Here is a 15,484-nt window from a genome sequence, read left to right as displayed (position 1 = left end):
CACTTCAGCTGCAACCATCTCTGCTTTCCATATCTCCTTAGTCTTGAATCTCCTGACTGCAGCTCCAGCTATTTTCCCTTCACTGTTGCTTGCTATAGCTCAAACTCCAGCTCCAACCCACCCTGTGCTCCTGTTGAATGATGCATCAAATCTAATCACAATACAATCATTTGGTAGTTTAGGAAACATATTATCCATAGAGTCATGAAAAGAGTTAATAGAATCTCAAGGGTTTAAAGAAGCTTCTCTGAATGCATCAAAGCACTTGTTTGCCAACCCTTTGCTCTGTCTGATGATAATGTCCCTATTTGCCTTCCTGTTGTCAAATTTGACCTCATTTCTAGCTTTCCATATGTGCTGGAGCAGGTACATGATGTGAGTCCCAGCCAAGGATAATTCACTGTTCTTACTATGGCACCAAGACATGAATAGGTCTAGTCTCTCCCTCAAGCTTTGGTACTGCTGGTAGTGATTGATTCGTAGTCCCACTTGCGAGCTAAACCATACTGCTTTAGTCCAGTCACAGGTGAAGAATAAATGTTCAGCTGTTTCAAGTTCTTTATTGCAAAAAGGATATGTGAAGTCCCCTTTCATTTTCTTTTCAGCCAGCCTGTCTCCTAGGAGTAGCACATACATATAAACTTTCCAAATAAACATCTGTATATAGGAAGGCAAAGGGGTTGCCCAAAGTTGCTTAATAGCTATGTAGTTCACACTGGAGATTTGCCCCATGTCAGTGTTCTTATTTTTTTTTAGAAATTTATATGTTGATTTAACAGTAAGCTTCCCAAACCTTTCCATAGCCCATATCATTTTATCAGCTGAGGCAGACTCAGGTCTAACAACTATCTCCTGCATTAGCTGACATATGAAAGGGTGGAAGTATTGGTTGAGTTTGGCTGAATCCCAGCCACTTCTATCTGGCAAAAAAAAGGTCTGACACATGGAGATTGGACAGAGAGTCATCCATCACCCCCAATTCTTCCAGAGTCACAGGCTTATTAAGACATTTTAGCCATGGATCTTTCAGAATGGAAATGGTGGTTCCCTTTCCAATTCTCCAGATCAGACCCCCACTAATGGAGTTGAAAGTTTGGTGTATGCCCTTCCAGAAATAGGAAGCTTGATCAGGTGGTTTTTCCACATCTCCTATCCATTTTTTGTCATAAATGCTGAACATAGTTCTAGTCCACAGAGAATGGATATCTGTGGTTGCTTTCCAAGGTAACTTAGATAACATAGCCACGTTCATATCTCTTGTTTTCCTGAGACCCAGATCTCCTTCATGTTTTCTCTTGCAAATCTGTTCCTACCCTATGGTGTGAACATTTTTGTTTGTTCTGTACCATTCCACCAGAAATCCCTACATGCCTTGTCTATCTTATTACATGTTGCCACAGGCAACAAGTAGGTAGACATAACATATAAGGGGGGTGGTTTGGATTATAGCTTGGATGAGAATGATTCTCCCCTGCTGAGACAACACCTTGGCTTTCCACCCTTTGACTTTCCTGTGTATTCTATCTATCAGAAAATCAAAGTCCTCATCCTTTTTCCTAGAAAGCATGATTGGGAACATCTAAATACTTTTCTTTTGGATCAAAGTTCCTCATCTTCCAGAAACGTTTAAGTTTTATCTTCTGTCTATAGTTGACATTTCTACTAAAGAACACACTAGATTTATCAAAATTAATCTTCTGCCTAGAAGCATTGCAGTAATCATCTAGAATCTTCTTAAGATGCCCACTTTCAGCAAGATTAGCTTTAATGAATAAAATTAAGTCATATGCATAAAGCAAGTGTGTAAGGGCAGGAGAATTTCTCCTTATCTTAACACCTTACAGCTTATCCTTGAGCTCAGCTCTGGCAATCATCCTAGCTAGAGAGGGCCTCAGAGACCAAAATGAAGAGATATGGGGATAGCGGATCCCCTTGTCTCAACCCTCTCTCAGGAATAAACTTCTCCAATAGAGAGCCATTAAGCATGACTTGGAAGGAAACTGTGGATAAACATTGGTGAATCATGCTTCTTCACTTATTGGTGAACCCAAGTTGTTTAAAAATGTTATCCACAAAGGCCCATTTCACCCTATCATAGGCCTTAGCCATATCCAGTTTAAGAGCACACCAACCCTTCTTCTTTGTTTTCATGTTTTTCATGTTGTGAAACACCTCACAAGCAAGACCTACATTGTCCCCAATGCTTCTTCCTTTGATGAATGCCCCTTGAAAATGAGACACAATCCTGTTCAAAAGACCTTTCAGCCTATTTGCAAGAACTTTTGATACAAATTTATACCCAAAATTGCATAAGCTGATAGGTCGAAATTTGGAAGCATGGTCAGGATTCACCATTTTGGGTATCAAGGCAATGTAGGTCTCATTGAACTGAGGGTTGAGGTAACCATTGGTAAAGAAGTCCTGTACAAAGGAAACCACAGAGGGTCCAACAATGTCCCATAATTTCTTATAAAACACACCTTGAAACCCATCAGGACCAGGGGCATTTCAGGCTGCCCATCTTATTTACCACCTTCCAAATATCCTCCTTGTTAAGGATACTGGTGAGGATCTCATTCTCCCTCTCACTCACAATACTTTGAAACATATTCATTATCTGATTATCCCTTTCAGGTTGATCAGAATTGAATATCTCAGTAAAGTAGTGGTTAAGAGAATTGCCCATAGTAGTTCTTCCTTCTTGCCAATTACCATCTTCATCTTTTATCTTATCTATTTTATTTTTCCTCCTTCTATAAATAGTGGAGAGATAATAGAACTTGGTGTTTTTACCCCCATCTTTGATCTAATATGTGGAGGATTTTTGTTTCCAAAACTCCTCCTCCTTATCATACCAACCCAGCAGAGTATCTTTCAACTCTTTTGCTTTATTATAATTCTTAATGGAGAAAGGTTTAGCCAAGACCTTATCCAACTCCTTGTGAGTAGCCTTAATGTTAGTGAAGATGTTACCAAACACAAATTTATTCCATACAGAAATATCATTCCTGGTTTTATTGAGCTTATGAATAAGATTACTATCAGGGTGATCATGTGTTATGACATTCCAAGCCTTCTCAATCACAGGTCTACACGTATCATTAGTAAGCCACATATTAAAAAACTTGAAAGGTCTAGGATTATACTCCTCCTTATTGTCCAAATTGATAATAAGAGAAATATGATTAGAGGAGGCGTTAGCAACATTTTGGACAAGGGCATGGGGGAACAGAGCTAACCACTCAGGAGAGGCCAGAGCTCTGTCTAACCTTTCTAGCACATGAGCACCTGGTCTCCGATTATTGCTCAAAGTGAACTTTGGGCCTTTAAAACCCAAGTCCACCAAGCCAAGATAATTTATCAAGCTGTTAAACTCATGCATACTCTTGGTAAAGATACTTCTCCCCCCAATCTTCTCATTCAACTGAGTTATAGCATTAAAATCACCAAACAAAACTCAAGGTCCAGGAATCAGAGGGGCTAATCCCCTCAATTCATCTCAAACTTTATTCCTATTATGGGGAGTTGGTTCACCATACACAAAAGAAAAGAACCAAACTTCATAACTGAAATAATTTTTAATTTTACCTGTGACTTGATTGCGGGAAGCCCCAAGAATCTCCATGTCCACTCCTTCTTTCCAAAGCACTGCCAGACCTCCACTTAGACCATGAGATGGAACCGCAAAATGCCCACTGAGCTTGAGCTTCTTACTGAGACTACCAATACTCTCCTTACTAGCTTTTGTTTCTGCCAAACAAACTATATCTACATTATATCTACTCATCAGATCCTTTAGTTGTTGAACTGCCATGGTGGTACCTATCCCCCGGCAATTTCAGGCGTGAATCGTCATGGGTACCAAGGCAGCTGTGATGGGATAGCCGCCACGAACCCTGGAGGAGAAGACAGACCTCCACTGTAAGGAACCCCCATGTTATACTCTTCCTCAAGCCTCTGCTGCAACTCTGGATTGCTTTGCCCAGCATACTTTTGTTCCCTCTGTCCTTTTTGTTGACCTTGAAGAGTGTTGCGGTCCACAGTAGAATCATCCATGGCCAATGGTGTTGGTTGGTATATCGGCTTTTTCTCATTTGCCTCATACCCCAACATATCCTTTTGATTATGATTTCCCAATTCATTTTCCAATTCCTCTTCATTATCCGAGTAGTATACCTCCATTGGTGCTTGATATTCCCCATTCATTTCTTCCGAGACTCCAAATTCATTAGTTGTTGTATCATTTGTACCTTCCGATTCTGTTGGGGTTGGATTAGTAGTTGTATCTATTTCAATGTGCTCCTCTGAAAAAGTGGATGTTGCTGAGTCACTCGAGAGCTGCACTATGTGGCCATTCGGTGGAATCAGAAGGTGCCCTTTCCTTTGACTTCTCATATCAGTTGCCACTTGCTTAGCTTTCTTTGAATGTTGTTCAACTACCCGTTTGCTTCTTCTGACCCATCCATCTCCCCCATTCATCACCATATCCCCTTCCTTCTCGTAGCTCATATCAAGTTTCCTTTTTTCCTTCCTTTGAGACTTCTCTCCTTGCTCCCTTTTTCCCTTTTCCAGTCTTGCTTTTAACTCAGATCTAGAACCCTTCTCTCGCCCACCTCGGGAAGCCATGATTTTAAACCCTCTACCACGTGTAGCCTTATTGTGGAAGAGGGGTTTCTGATCTGCTTGGTTCTCCTGCTTTTCTGTTTGTTGGACTGGTTCAGAACTTGTGAGGCTCGAGACACCATTCTTGGAACCTGATATTGCTTTTGTGGTTGATGGATAAGCACTCAGGTTTGTAGGCCGGTCACAAGAACTAGCCTCATCTGACCTGCTTGGAAAACACTTGTCAACCATCCCTTCTACCGAGTCAGATTTGTTAGGAATGCTCGAATCCATTGTTGAACTAGCTAGGCCTCCATCTCTTTGTCCCAGGTCTTGCCAAACACTTTTAAGCCCAAGCTCTCACTGGTGTCCACCATAACAAGATCTAGACCCATCTGGTTAACCGTTGGGCTTTGGTGCTTTTCCCGTCCAACTAGGCCTTCTTGCCCAATCCCCTGTGCCTCTGCTTCTGATCTCTGGGCCTGAGGCCCAGTGTCTTGTTCAACATTTGGGCTAGGCTCTGCTGTCACAGTGACCGTTTGAAAACTTACCGTTGGAGTAGCCATTGCATCTGTTGTTGTGTGCCCTGCTTCAGACCCCACCTCTGTGTCCTTATTTTTGTCTTTGCCATCCCCTGTATCATCTGACGTTGACCCGACCCATCTGTCCTGTTTGGTTCTTGCCAAAGTTTTCCGGTTACCATAAACCCAGTTCGTTCTTTCCGACGCCGGAGTTTCTTCAAACTTGAGCTTTGATGGGGTGTTAGCTATAGTGAGGGATTGTTTGCCAGAAAAAACAACCCCATTGTAGAACTTATTTGCTTTCATCTGGCTAGTAAAATTTTGTTTGACATCCTTAAGAGTTCCTCCACATTTTATCAACTCATATCGGTGCTGGTTGTGTATTCTACATGCAAGTTGGTCGTGCCCAATGACACCGCAGAAGTAGCAGACCACCTCCAACTTTTCATACTTGAGTCTAACCACTAGCTCTTCTCCTGTCTCAAATTTGATCTGTTGGTCCTTCTGCAACCTTTCCTTAACATCCATCTCTACTCGGACTCAAGCCACCGGTTGGTTGAATTCAAGTGGACAAGTTATATCTGCTTCCATGACCTTCCCCAGTTCAGCTCCAATCTTCCAGACGTTTGCTTTATTAATCATTTCCCTTGGGAGATCCCATATCTGAACCCAGAACTTAACTAATTCAAAATGGTAATCTTCCAACCTCCTACCTCTAAGTCATTTCTTTACAGAGAAAATGTGGTCTTCCAGGAGTTCCAGCATCCAAGGTCTATTATTAAGCACATGTTGACATTCCTGTGTTTTTTCAAATATGATCTTGACATGTTCTCTGTCTAGACGCTCAAGCGTTATTCTGCCTTTTGTTTGCTAGGTTCTATGTACATCTTTTCCAACTTCCTCCAGCTGTAGAGGATATCCACCATAGAGCTTCCCGACCAGAGTGAGCTCCTCATTGATAGTTTCCTCTATGTTAATACAGTTTATCTCTATAACCTGGTTCTTCTTTCCAAAGAACAGGTTTTTCATGTTCTGTTGAAGAGCCTCAATCTGGTTGGTATTACTATTGGCTTCAACCTGAGCTATTTCTATATCTGTGGAGTTGCTCATCGCTCCTATCACAGCTGTATACCGAACAACTAAGACCCAACAGAACCAGGTACCCTACTGCCAACAGGCCTGGTCTTTGAGCAAATCAGAGATTAACAAAAGAAGATATTGGGAGGGTGTTGAGATGGAAGGATCAATCATTGTATTAGAATCCGGGGGTTGTTTCCGGGATGGAAGAAGGGGGAGGGGGAGGTTATGCCCAACTAGGTAGTCTACCAAAGAAGAAGGAGAGAGTTAGATGGAGAGCGCTGTTATCACCCGCATATATGAAGTAATCAGCATTTATGATATTGTTTTTCATCCAGTAAAACATAAAAGAGAAAACTTTACATGTAAACAAATCTTTCCCAACTCCAAATCTAGTTTAGCTCCAGTGAGTATCCAGTACCCAGGGCTGTCTTGTGGCCCCTTACATAATTGTGACATGTCCACAAATCTTAAATGCTTTCGTGTTTGCCATGGCAAAGGGGGTGCCGTTGGGTACACACCTGAGTCTATCACCATTGATTTTGGTTTCTCTTTCTCAGAATTATTTCCTAGAATTGACGTACTAATTGTCGTGAATAAACTCGAGCTGTGTAACGATTCCATCGGACCTTGCTCCCAAACTGATTGTCCTATATAAGCACCATAGACTTTAGAATACATCAGTCGAAGGTGAAGTACATTCTTAGACTCATGCTTCTCCACATGAAGTTGAGCTCCGGTAACCATAAATGCGATGTCTTTTCCAGCGACTTGTTCATTAGGTTCATATTCAATAGGTGCTGTGCATACATGTGAACATTTCTTCCATTGGACAGCCTCAAAATATTGATCGTTGATTATATCGTTTGTTCCTTTCCATGTGGATACTGCATCTATCTTGTTTCGAAGAACCACTGGTGTGCTTAATAAGTGTTGCAAGTGTATGGCCAACCTGAGCAATTGACAATCGACTTCAGTAATCAACCTTGGAGTTTTTTCTCGGTGAAGCATAAGTTTTATAACTTATAACGTTACCTATTGCACTTTATTCCCTCGAGATACAACCTCATTCCTGTGACTGGCCTTCTTCCAGCAATTACCTGATAGTCCCAAGTATGCAACAATATGTTATGTCCCATAGAAAGGCAGAAACTATTGTTTGAATTTTGAAACAAATATATGAGCCTCTACCTGAATTGTGTTTACAAATAATTTCGGGCCCATTAGGTTGAAATGGATAGATGGAGTCGTGACAACCCTGTTGGTTCCAGGACCCAAAGGAAGATCATTATGAAGAGGTGCCCATAACTTGTGAGACTGAAAGTCCAGAAAGTATTGCAAATCAGCTATAGGAGGTTTATCTGAAGAAGTGAGGAAAATATGCACAATCAAGAATCAACCTAATTAAGTGGAGGAAATCACATAATGAGAGTACACAATGTAATCACGTAGCGCGTCTAAAATTCTCAGTACCTATCTTTGTGTAATGAAAAACCTTAAGACTTGATAGGAATTGGACATCAGTACTGAAGGGGTTCGGATGCTCGAAATGGCAGCGATATTGGAATTTTCATTGTACTTTTTCTAATATTTTACAGCAACTATTTAGATTGAAGGGAATACAGAGGAGTAGAAGAAACCTACAACGTAAGTAGAGGTTGATGGCATGAGCCAAGAAGCCTTTGCCACGAACACCACCTTTAAGAAGAGAAGTGATGGGCACGAAGGTAAAGTTTATGGCATCTGGTGCCGAGGGGACTGTTTGAAGCCACTCACAGTGACTATTAATTGATGCATCCCCTCCCCGCTTGGAACATAGTACTGTGATTCCCTGCAATTTCATTAGACGTACCATACATTATCAAGAACACTGTCCTCAATGAGATTTAAGAGATGTAGCTAATGAGCAGAAGTTGGCGGTCTTCGTTCCCTAATGATATACATCAGGGAATGCTATGTGCTTCTTAATTCAATTCTCCATATAGTACATACCTTACCTAGAAATACCAAATGCTGCATAGTATAATGTGTGTGCGTGTGTTTTCCTAGCTAAATAAGCCAATTGGTATTGTTATGAAATTTATCACTACATGACCATTAGACCAACATACATAAGGATCAGTATGATCATTGACACTTACATCTTTTGTTGTGACAGTGGAGAAAGTATTGATAAACTTTGGTTGTGGATCAAAGACATTGAAAGCCTTCGGTGCCTATAAATCAAGGTGTAAAGTATTCACAGTCAGTGCTTTGAACAACTAAAACGAAAATGGTTAGGGACTGTTGGAGCATGATAATTGACCTTGCTTTTGCAGTCTTTTTTCTTGGAATGAGAATGATGGAGAACGCAAGTCCCAGTAAATAATTGATCACCAAGGTCATTCAGATGCTTCTTGAGGTCAGACGGTTGCAAATTGGATGATTGATCTTGTCTGACGAGGACCACATCTTGACCTCCGATGCTTAGTGCTACTATGATGTGGGTTCCATATTTCTGGATGAATCTGGGGGAAAAAAAGAAAAGAAAAAACATATATCAAACAGTCAAGCATACGCATCAATGCAGAGGTACTAGCAAGGCTAAAAAAGTTCCCATTCCCATCGTAAAATATTGACAGATATGCAAGGAGTACATCAGTAAATCGATTGATAAGATTTGTGGTAATTCCGATTACCTTGCCAGAGAACTGGGATCCCAAGTGGTTGGAACTGCATTTTGAACTTCATCTAGTAGGCAGAGAGGAGAACGGTCAATATGGAGGTTAACGCAAACAATGTAATAGCCATCAATAGCTAGGCATTTCGTGTTTTTTCCATCTTCTGCCCATGAGTCGCTGTTGAATCCGAACATAGAATTCAACAGTCCTGAGGGAACCCTTCCAGGTATGGAGTTTTTCCTGTTAAAAAACTCTGACATCTGCACCAATATATATATATATTAGCAATATATACATAGTGGTATACGCTACGAGTGGTTTCAAATAACCAAAATATCTCTAGTCATAGCTGGTTTTTGGCTACTCCAGTGCTAAATGAATGTTACGATTACAAGGTTCAGAATCTCACACAGTGCATAACTGCATAACACTTTTTACCTGATTGAACTCAAGAACATCAGATTGATACCGGGTACAGTCTCCTTTATCGCATTTTATATCAGCAGGTACGTTCTCAAGGACTCCAACTCCTGGCACTGCAAGGTCACGCCTCTCAGTTTCGTTCAACATGACAAGCCTTCCATCACCTTTGCAGTACTTCAATCGAAAATCTGAGGTAATATCAAACCCTTTCCCTAAACAGTTTATAGCTTTCTCCATTATTCTATAACTCACATCACTTCCTTTTACCTCCATAGTTCTATGAACGGCTTAGCTTCACACACACCATCGAGAACGAATATAGAGATAATGTTAAGTAAGACGAAACATTATTATTGAAATATAATATGTTGAGAGAATGTCAAAAACGAGTATTTTCAGTCCATATCATAAGCTAAAGTCGTCGAGTGTTGGAATGGTCGCTCATACGTTTCTTGATTATTGTATGGTTATACACTTTGGTGCGATCTTTTGTTTGTTTTCTCCTCTTTATCTAATCTCTTTCACACCAGTTTCGAGTAGCTTGTTTTCAAAAAGGACTAATGCGCCCTTGATAGACATAATCCACATAATTGAGTATATGATTGAATTGTCTCCGAATATAGATATGGCCCTATAGATATACATAAATGACACTGTGTTGTTGTTGAAATATGTACGAATAATTGAGATGTTAGCTCAAATTCACATTTGAACTGACATTTAACATTAGAGAGATGTTATCTTTAATCCGAGGCTGTAGATGAGTTGAAAGCAAATCAAAACCACCATAATGCTTAGTATGGCAGATTGATTGATATCTAACTTACATTTTTTATTTGATTGCTTTATGAAATTTTTATTGCTTTTCTATAATCAATTTTCCACGCACCAAATGATATGCTCTAGAACTATGAAGACAAGTTAACGTTTTTCAGCATTGCCAACCAGCAAAAATCACAAACGTGATTTCCAGACATTACATAGTTTTGTCATATAGATCCATAATTTTGGCAATCGATAATTACCAGAAAGGAATTATACTCTTCTGGAAATGGAGCCTATAGATTTGGAGCCAACATGGTCATTTCCTTATGGGGATCCTTTTTCTTATATGGATTATAGAATTCTTGGCACTTTGGTATGCCCAATAAACAATAGTCCAGTGTGAAAGGTACAAATCATATAGGTCAGAATGACTTGGTTGATAGGCTAGCTTATTAGACCAGCAATGACCGCTTCTAGGCTGAGTCCGTAATGACCAGATGATTCGTCATTCATTTAGTGGGCCTTAATTTGGGCAAATTTTCTTAGAGAGTTGTCATCTTTTCCCACACAATAGTCCACTCAAAGCTGCAAATTCCATCACGGTGAAGATTTATTGTGTAAAGATCTATATACAAGTGTACCAGATGGACTCAAACCCCTACGAATACCTAAACATCTTGTGGTAACAGTAAAGTAGTTTACAACAACACTTGAGCCATAACACCTACAAGTTCATAAAACGGAAAGGAAGAAAGCCAACGAAAACACCCTGATCTATCTTGTGAATTATAAACGTTCTATGAGAAGGTCGGGACCTGTTCTGACACAGAGGCCAAGCCTTCCATTAATCTAACAACTTCCCCCGCGTCATCCAGATAATATTTAGCCTTACTGGGTTTGCGACCAACAGTACATGCAAACACTTCCGCTGTTGGAGAAAGAGCTGGACCCCCGACTGAGCTGGTGATCACCTCAAACATGTCTTCATCAGACCTGTCATCTCCTATGCATAAAACAAAATCCAGTAACATTTCCCTTTCCTGCATAGTTTTAAGTAAACGATTGGCTACAAGCCCCTTGTTCACACCCTGCACATATTCAAACTCCAATTTAAGTTGCAGTCTAAATATCAGAATCATGGCAGGAACATATAAAGTTAATTTAAAAACATATCAGTGTACAGACCTGTGGTTTAACCTCTACAACATTCTTCGCACCCTTCACAGAAACTGGATCATTCGCAAGGACACTCTCGAGATGATCAAGAAGTTCCTTAGCCTGACAATAGCCAAAATCAGGATCTGCATCTTCATAAGACCAAACAAGAGATGTCTCCTTATCTTCAATTGTAGACCCATCAGTTGTTTCAGTGTACAACTTCATCACGGGCTCTGCAACCTGTTTCCAACTACAATCTGCAACAGGCACACATGTCTCGTATTCTGCATCTCTTTTCAATCTGCGACGAGAGTATTACAAAGGTTAGTAACATGCACCAATATCAGCCCCTAAGCTTAACAAATTAATAACACAATAGCTAAACTTGCTCACCTTAGAAAATATCCATGCTCAGCAGCTATTGCCAGCTTATCACATGAAGAAAACCACTCACTGAGAGTCTTTCTACTTTTAGCACTTACAATGAATACTACATTGTTTTCATCTCTACACAGCTCGTTCAATATCTCAATGGTTTTAGAGCTCGGACTCTTATCCAATGAAGCCTGAGGCATCAAAGTGCCATCATAATCGAGAAGAATTGCTCGATGCTTAGTTCTCTTGTAAGCTGATACTAAATTCTCCGTTGAAAGCTTCGTGAAGTTTGGATCGAGTGCAACCACCCTGAATCCCAACCCAAAGCCAATACCCCAGGTTCGACGCCTCGCATGATCTCGACACGTCCTCTCCAAATCTTGTAAGAAGCTGTGAGCCCAATACCCAACGTCGTGTGTACTGACATACCTATAATGCTTCTCATGTCTGAGCTGTTTCTCTGCCTCTGCCATCCCCAAAGCGCAATCCATTGCTTCAGCCACGGAGTCAATGTTCCATGGATTCACTCGAATTGCTCCACTCAATGACGGAGAGCACCCGATGAACTCCGAAACAACTAACATGCTCTTCTTAGGGGTAGATGCACTTAAATGCAGTACCTTATCTAGTTTCTCATTCCCTTGTCGACTAATGATGTATTCATAGGGTATAAGATTCATACCATCCCTAACAGCTGTCACCAGACAACATTCAGCAACAACATAATAAGCAATTCTTTCATAAAACTGAAGTGGTTGATCAATTAAGACGACAGGTTGGTACCCAGGTCGCCCGAATGTATTATTAATCCGCTTCATCGTGGAGTACGTCTCATTTTTAACTTCCTTCACATCTTTCCCTCTCCCCCTGGCAGGATTAGCAATCTGCACCAAAACAACCTTCCCCCTCCAGTCAGGATGTTGTAAAAGCAACTGCTCCATTGCCAATAACTTCAAGCTAATCCCTTTAAATATGTCCATATCATCAACCCCAAGTAACATTATCTTCCCTTGATCAGAGAACTGCTTCATTAGCTCCCCAACCTTGGCCTCCGTCTCCGGAAGGCTCAAAACAGACTGAAGCTGACCCATATGAATACCAACAGGAAGGATCTTAATACTAACAGTACGACCGTAATACTCTAAACCAATATAGCCCCTTTTCGATTCATAAGTAAGACCGAGCATTCTACTACAACAAGAAAGGAAATGCCGCGCATAATCAAACGTATGAAACCCAACCAAGTCCGAATTCAACAAACCCCTTATAAGCTCTTCTCTAACAGGAAAAGTCCTATATATCTCCGAAGACGGAAACGGGCTATGAAGGAAAAACCCCAACCTCACTCTATTAAACCTCTTTCTCAAAAACGTAGGCAATACCATCAAATGATAATCATGCACCCATACGAAATCGTCTTCTGGGTTAATCACTTCAAGTATTTTATCAGCAAAAATCTTATTAACAGAAACATAAGCCTGCCATAATGATCTATCGAAACGGCCTCCGAAATCCGGTGAAAGTGGCAACATATAATGAAACAAAGGCCAAAGTTGTTGTTTACAAAAGCCATGATAGAATTTAGTAAAAAGATCAGGTGGTAAAAAAGTGGGCACACATTTAAATGAGTCAAGAAGAATTTGAGACACTTCATCTTGTTCACTTGGGTGTATCTCTTCTCTTAAACAACCAACATATATAACCTCAACTTCATCACGATCTTCAGATGATGATGATGAGGTTGAGGATAGCAAACCATCTTTAAGTTGAAGTGAAAGTGAGTCTTCATCCCATGTAAAGACCCAACCTTTGTTATCAACTTTACGACTGGCTCTAATGGGTAATTGATTAGCTACAATTATAGTTCTATCTCGAGGCATATTATTAGTTGAAGTATCAGAAAACACGCTTGCTTCAGAAATGTTATCATATTCTTCTACCTCGAGATTTGAGATTATACCTGCTACTGTCATGATACGTGGTATCCGACGGCGGTTGTTGAAAGATGGTGAGAGTTGTGATTCATCCCTAGCTACTTCAAACAGATTTGTGTATGATCTTGAAACCATTTTTTTTTTTTTTTTAGAACATTTAATTTAATTTTTTTTTTTAAAGAAGAGTGAGTGATAAAAAAAGAATCTAATGAGTTGGGATTAAAGTGTTTGTAAAAGATGGGGGAAGTTTACTACTGGAAAGGGAAGAGATTTGGAACACACTCTGAAAGCTAACTTTAGTACTTTGAGGAGAGAGAGTGAGCACCTAATTTGTTTTGGCAACATTGGAGAGCAGCAGCTTCTTTAAATTTGTTTTTATTTTTAAATCTTTTAAATACACTGTTGAGTCCCTGCCATATGCCCATATCCACAACAATCTATCTGTTTCTTGTTTATCCATTCAGCTTTTTTCACTCAACTCCTTACAAAGTTGTTAATGTTGTAAGACAATCAATTTCATTTAAAATTTTCTAGTCAAGCCTTAATAAGAGGACTTCTATTACTTTTTTTCGTTTATTGACGTGGAATAATCACATAAAATGTTTACTATTAGAATTTTGTTTTGATAAAATAAAATGGACAAAACCACTTTGAATTCACTTTTTTTCTGCACATATGCTAGTATATTGCAATGGAGGAAAAATTGGAATTCGATTCAAAGAGTGTAGTTTTCAATTTTTGACCACGTAGTGGTCTGCATCTGCATCTAGATTTTGAAAAACGGTCAATTCTTTTGAAAGTTCCATGAGAACAATTTTTCTCTATCCGCCTAAGATCTCTATAAAAGTATTCCAAAATATGAAGAGAATTACAAAAAAATAAAAAAGTATATTTACAATTTGAACCTATGAGTGAAAATAAAACAAAAGGGAGGCTAGTGCAAAATTGCAAATAAAACAACAAAAGGGGGTGAAAATTATGTCAAAAATAGAAGTGAATTTTATGTCAAAATATCCAGAACTAGAGCGTCAAAGTACCAAATATCTTTGGAAGAAGGACATGAGAAATAAGTAAATCCGCCCAAGCCCCAAGGAAAGACCTTAAAATGGGACCCATAAATTCCTGTCCGAAAGTCTTTTAGGCTCTTAGCTGTTGCCCCGCTGCTGTTTAACAAATGTCATGTCAGAATTGGTTCTTCTTCGGTTAAATCGCCACGTGGCTGCAAGGCCAGTGAAGTATGGCCCACAAATATCAGCAACAATCCTGTTGGTCCAAACTAAAACCACGTGAAAATTACAGAACACTTATCTACACACTGGTTTATGAGATCACCAATCTTATGTATCATGTCGGATTTCCAATTGCCGACATTTTTCTGTCTCGGGGGATATTTTGAATTCCGACCAGTTAAAAGGCCAGAACAGCTGTTTTGCACATTGGACTTACCCATGTGGGTCCCAGAAGCATGTGTCTATCACAAGCCTAGATTTAATTTTAATAACTGTTATGGATAAGGCTTACTGGCAATAGAAACAAGGCATTTTTTGGTATAGAGAAGTGGGTTGCTGACACGTGTCCTTGTTCATTTTGAGGTTTCTTCTCAAATATATATCACAGTATACAGGGACCAAAACTAGGTCAAGTCGTAAAGAAGGGCCGTCAACTTCAATCCCAGAGTTTCTTACTCTTACCTGAGATTTTGCAGAAAAGCCCATTTTACTCATTGGTAGGGTTCAAAATCCAGCTAACATATTTTACTTTTGGATGAATCCAGCTAATATCACTGGATCATCATAGTATAAAATGTGACGAATAATTTTGCTGCCAACTGTTAACTTCTCTCATTTGCAATTTTGGCCGTGACCTAATTCATTCCGATATTTTCCAATACAGATACATCAATCATATAAGATTGCATATAGAAAATATATATTAAAAACCTACCCGTTAAATGAACCCCACTTAAACA

At 39.8% G+C, this 15,484-nt stretch overlaps 3 protein-coding genes across 4 annotated transcripts; all 3 read right to left on the bottom strand.

The window, feature by feature from the left end:
• Positions 1-225: 225 nt before the first annotated feature.
• On the bottom strand, positions 226-858 carry LOC147521133 (uncharacterized). Its single transcript, XM_086558259.1, has one exon. The coding sequence runs from the start codon at positions 856-858 to the stop codon at positions 226-228; it is 633 nt and encodes a 210-aa protein (XP_086414385.1).
• A 5,640-nt stretch (positions 859-6,498) lies between these two features.
• Positions 6,499-9,646, bottom strand: LOC147521132 (MAC/Perforin domain-containing protein). Of its 2 annotated transcripts, XM_086593252.1 has the most exons (8): positions 9,299-9,645; positions 8,879-9,120; positions 8,506-8,707; positions 8,342-8,416; positions 7,845-8,031; positions 7,392-7,561; positions 7,236-7,300; positions 6,499-7,152 (listed from the first exon to the last, which is right to left on the bottom strand). In XM_086593252.1, exons 1-8 carry the CDS (start codon positions 9,554-9,556, stop codon positions 6,531-6,533), a joined length of 1,821 nt encoding a protein of 606 aa, XP_086449378.1. In that variant the 5' UTR covers positions 9,557-9,645; the 3' UTR covers positions 6,499-6,530. The 2 variants fall into 2 exon arrangements, with proteins under 2 accessions (XP_086449378.1, XP_086449407.1); XM_086593281.1 differs by lacking the exon at positions 7,845-8,031 and having other exon boundaries at positions 7,392-7,517; positions 9,299-9,646.
• A 984-nt stretch (positions 9,647-10,630) lies between these two features.
• On the bottom strand, positions 10,631-13,940 carry LOC147521131 (alpha,alpha-trehalose-phosphate synthase [UDP-forming] 6-like). The gene is made up of 3 exons (XM_086593212.1): positions 11,600-13,940; positions 11,234-11,507; positions 10,631-11,136 (listed from the first exon to the last, which is right to left on the bottom strand). The coding sequence occupies exons 1-3, from the start codon at positions 13,648-13,650 to the stop codon at positions 10,846-10,848; spliced, it is 2,616 nt and encodes an 871-aa protein (XP_086449338.1). The 5' UTR covers positions 13,651-13,940; the 3' UTR covers positions 10,631-10,845.
• Between the last annotated feature and the right edge of the window lie 1,544 nt (positions 13,941-15,484).

The sequence above is a fragment of the Coptis chinensis genome, chromosome 1, assembly GCF_015680905.1.
Source record: "Coptis chinensis isolate HL-2020 chromosome 1, ASM1568090v1, whole genome shotgun sequence".
NCBI lineage: Eukaryota > Viridiplantae > Streptophyta > Magnoliopsida > Ranunculales > Ranunculaceae > Coptis > Coptis chinensis.
This window is presented reverse-complemented; position numbering and strand designations above follow the sequence as displayed.

Excerpts from the sequence above, each read along its gene's own strand:
- LOC147521132 (XM_086593252.1), bottom strand. The coding sequence starts at position 9,556 with ATGGAGGTAAAAGGAAGTGATGTGAGTTATAGAATAATGGAGAAAGCT. Across the intron at positions 8,032-8,341 it reads CCACTGTCACAACAAAAGAT|GGAATCACAGTACTATGTTC; the intron begins GTAAGTGTCAAT and ends ATGAAATTGCAG. Across the intron at positions 7,562-7,844 it reads CATCAACCTCTACTTACGTT|ATAAACCTCCTATAGCTGAT; the intron begins GTAGGTTTCTTC and ends TCACTTCTTCAG.
- LOC147521133 (XM_086558259.1), bottom strand. The coding sequence starts at position 858 with ATGCAGGAGATAGTTGTTAGACCTGAGTCTGCCTCAGCTGATAAAATG.
- LOC147521131 (XM_086593212.1), bottom strand. The coding sequence starts at position 13,650 with ATGGTTTCAAGATCATACACAAATCTGTTTGAAGTAGCTAGGGATGAA. Across the intron at positions 11,508-11,599 it reads GAGCATGGATATTTTCTAAG|ATTGAAAAGAGATGCAGAAT; the intron begins GTGAGCAAGTTT and ends CTCTCGTCGCAG. Across the intron at positions 11,137-11,233 it reads TTGTAGAGGTTAAACCACAG|GGTGTGAACAAGGGGCTTGT; the intron begins GTCTGTACACTG and ends GAATATGTGCAG.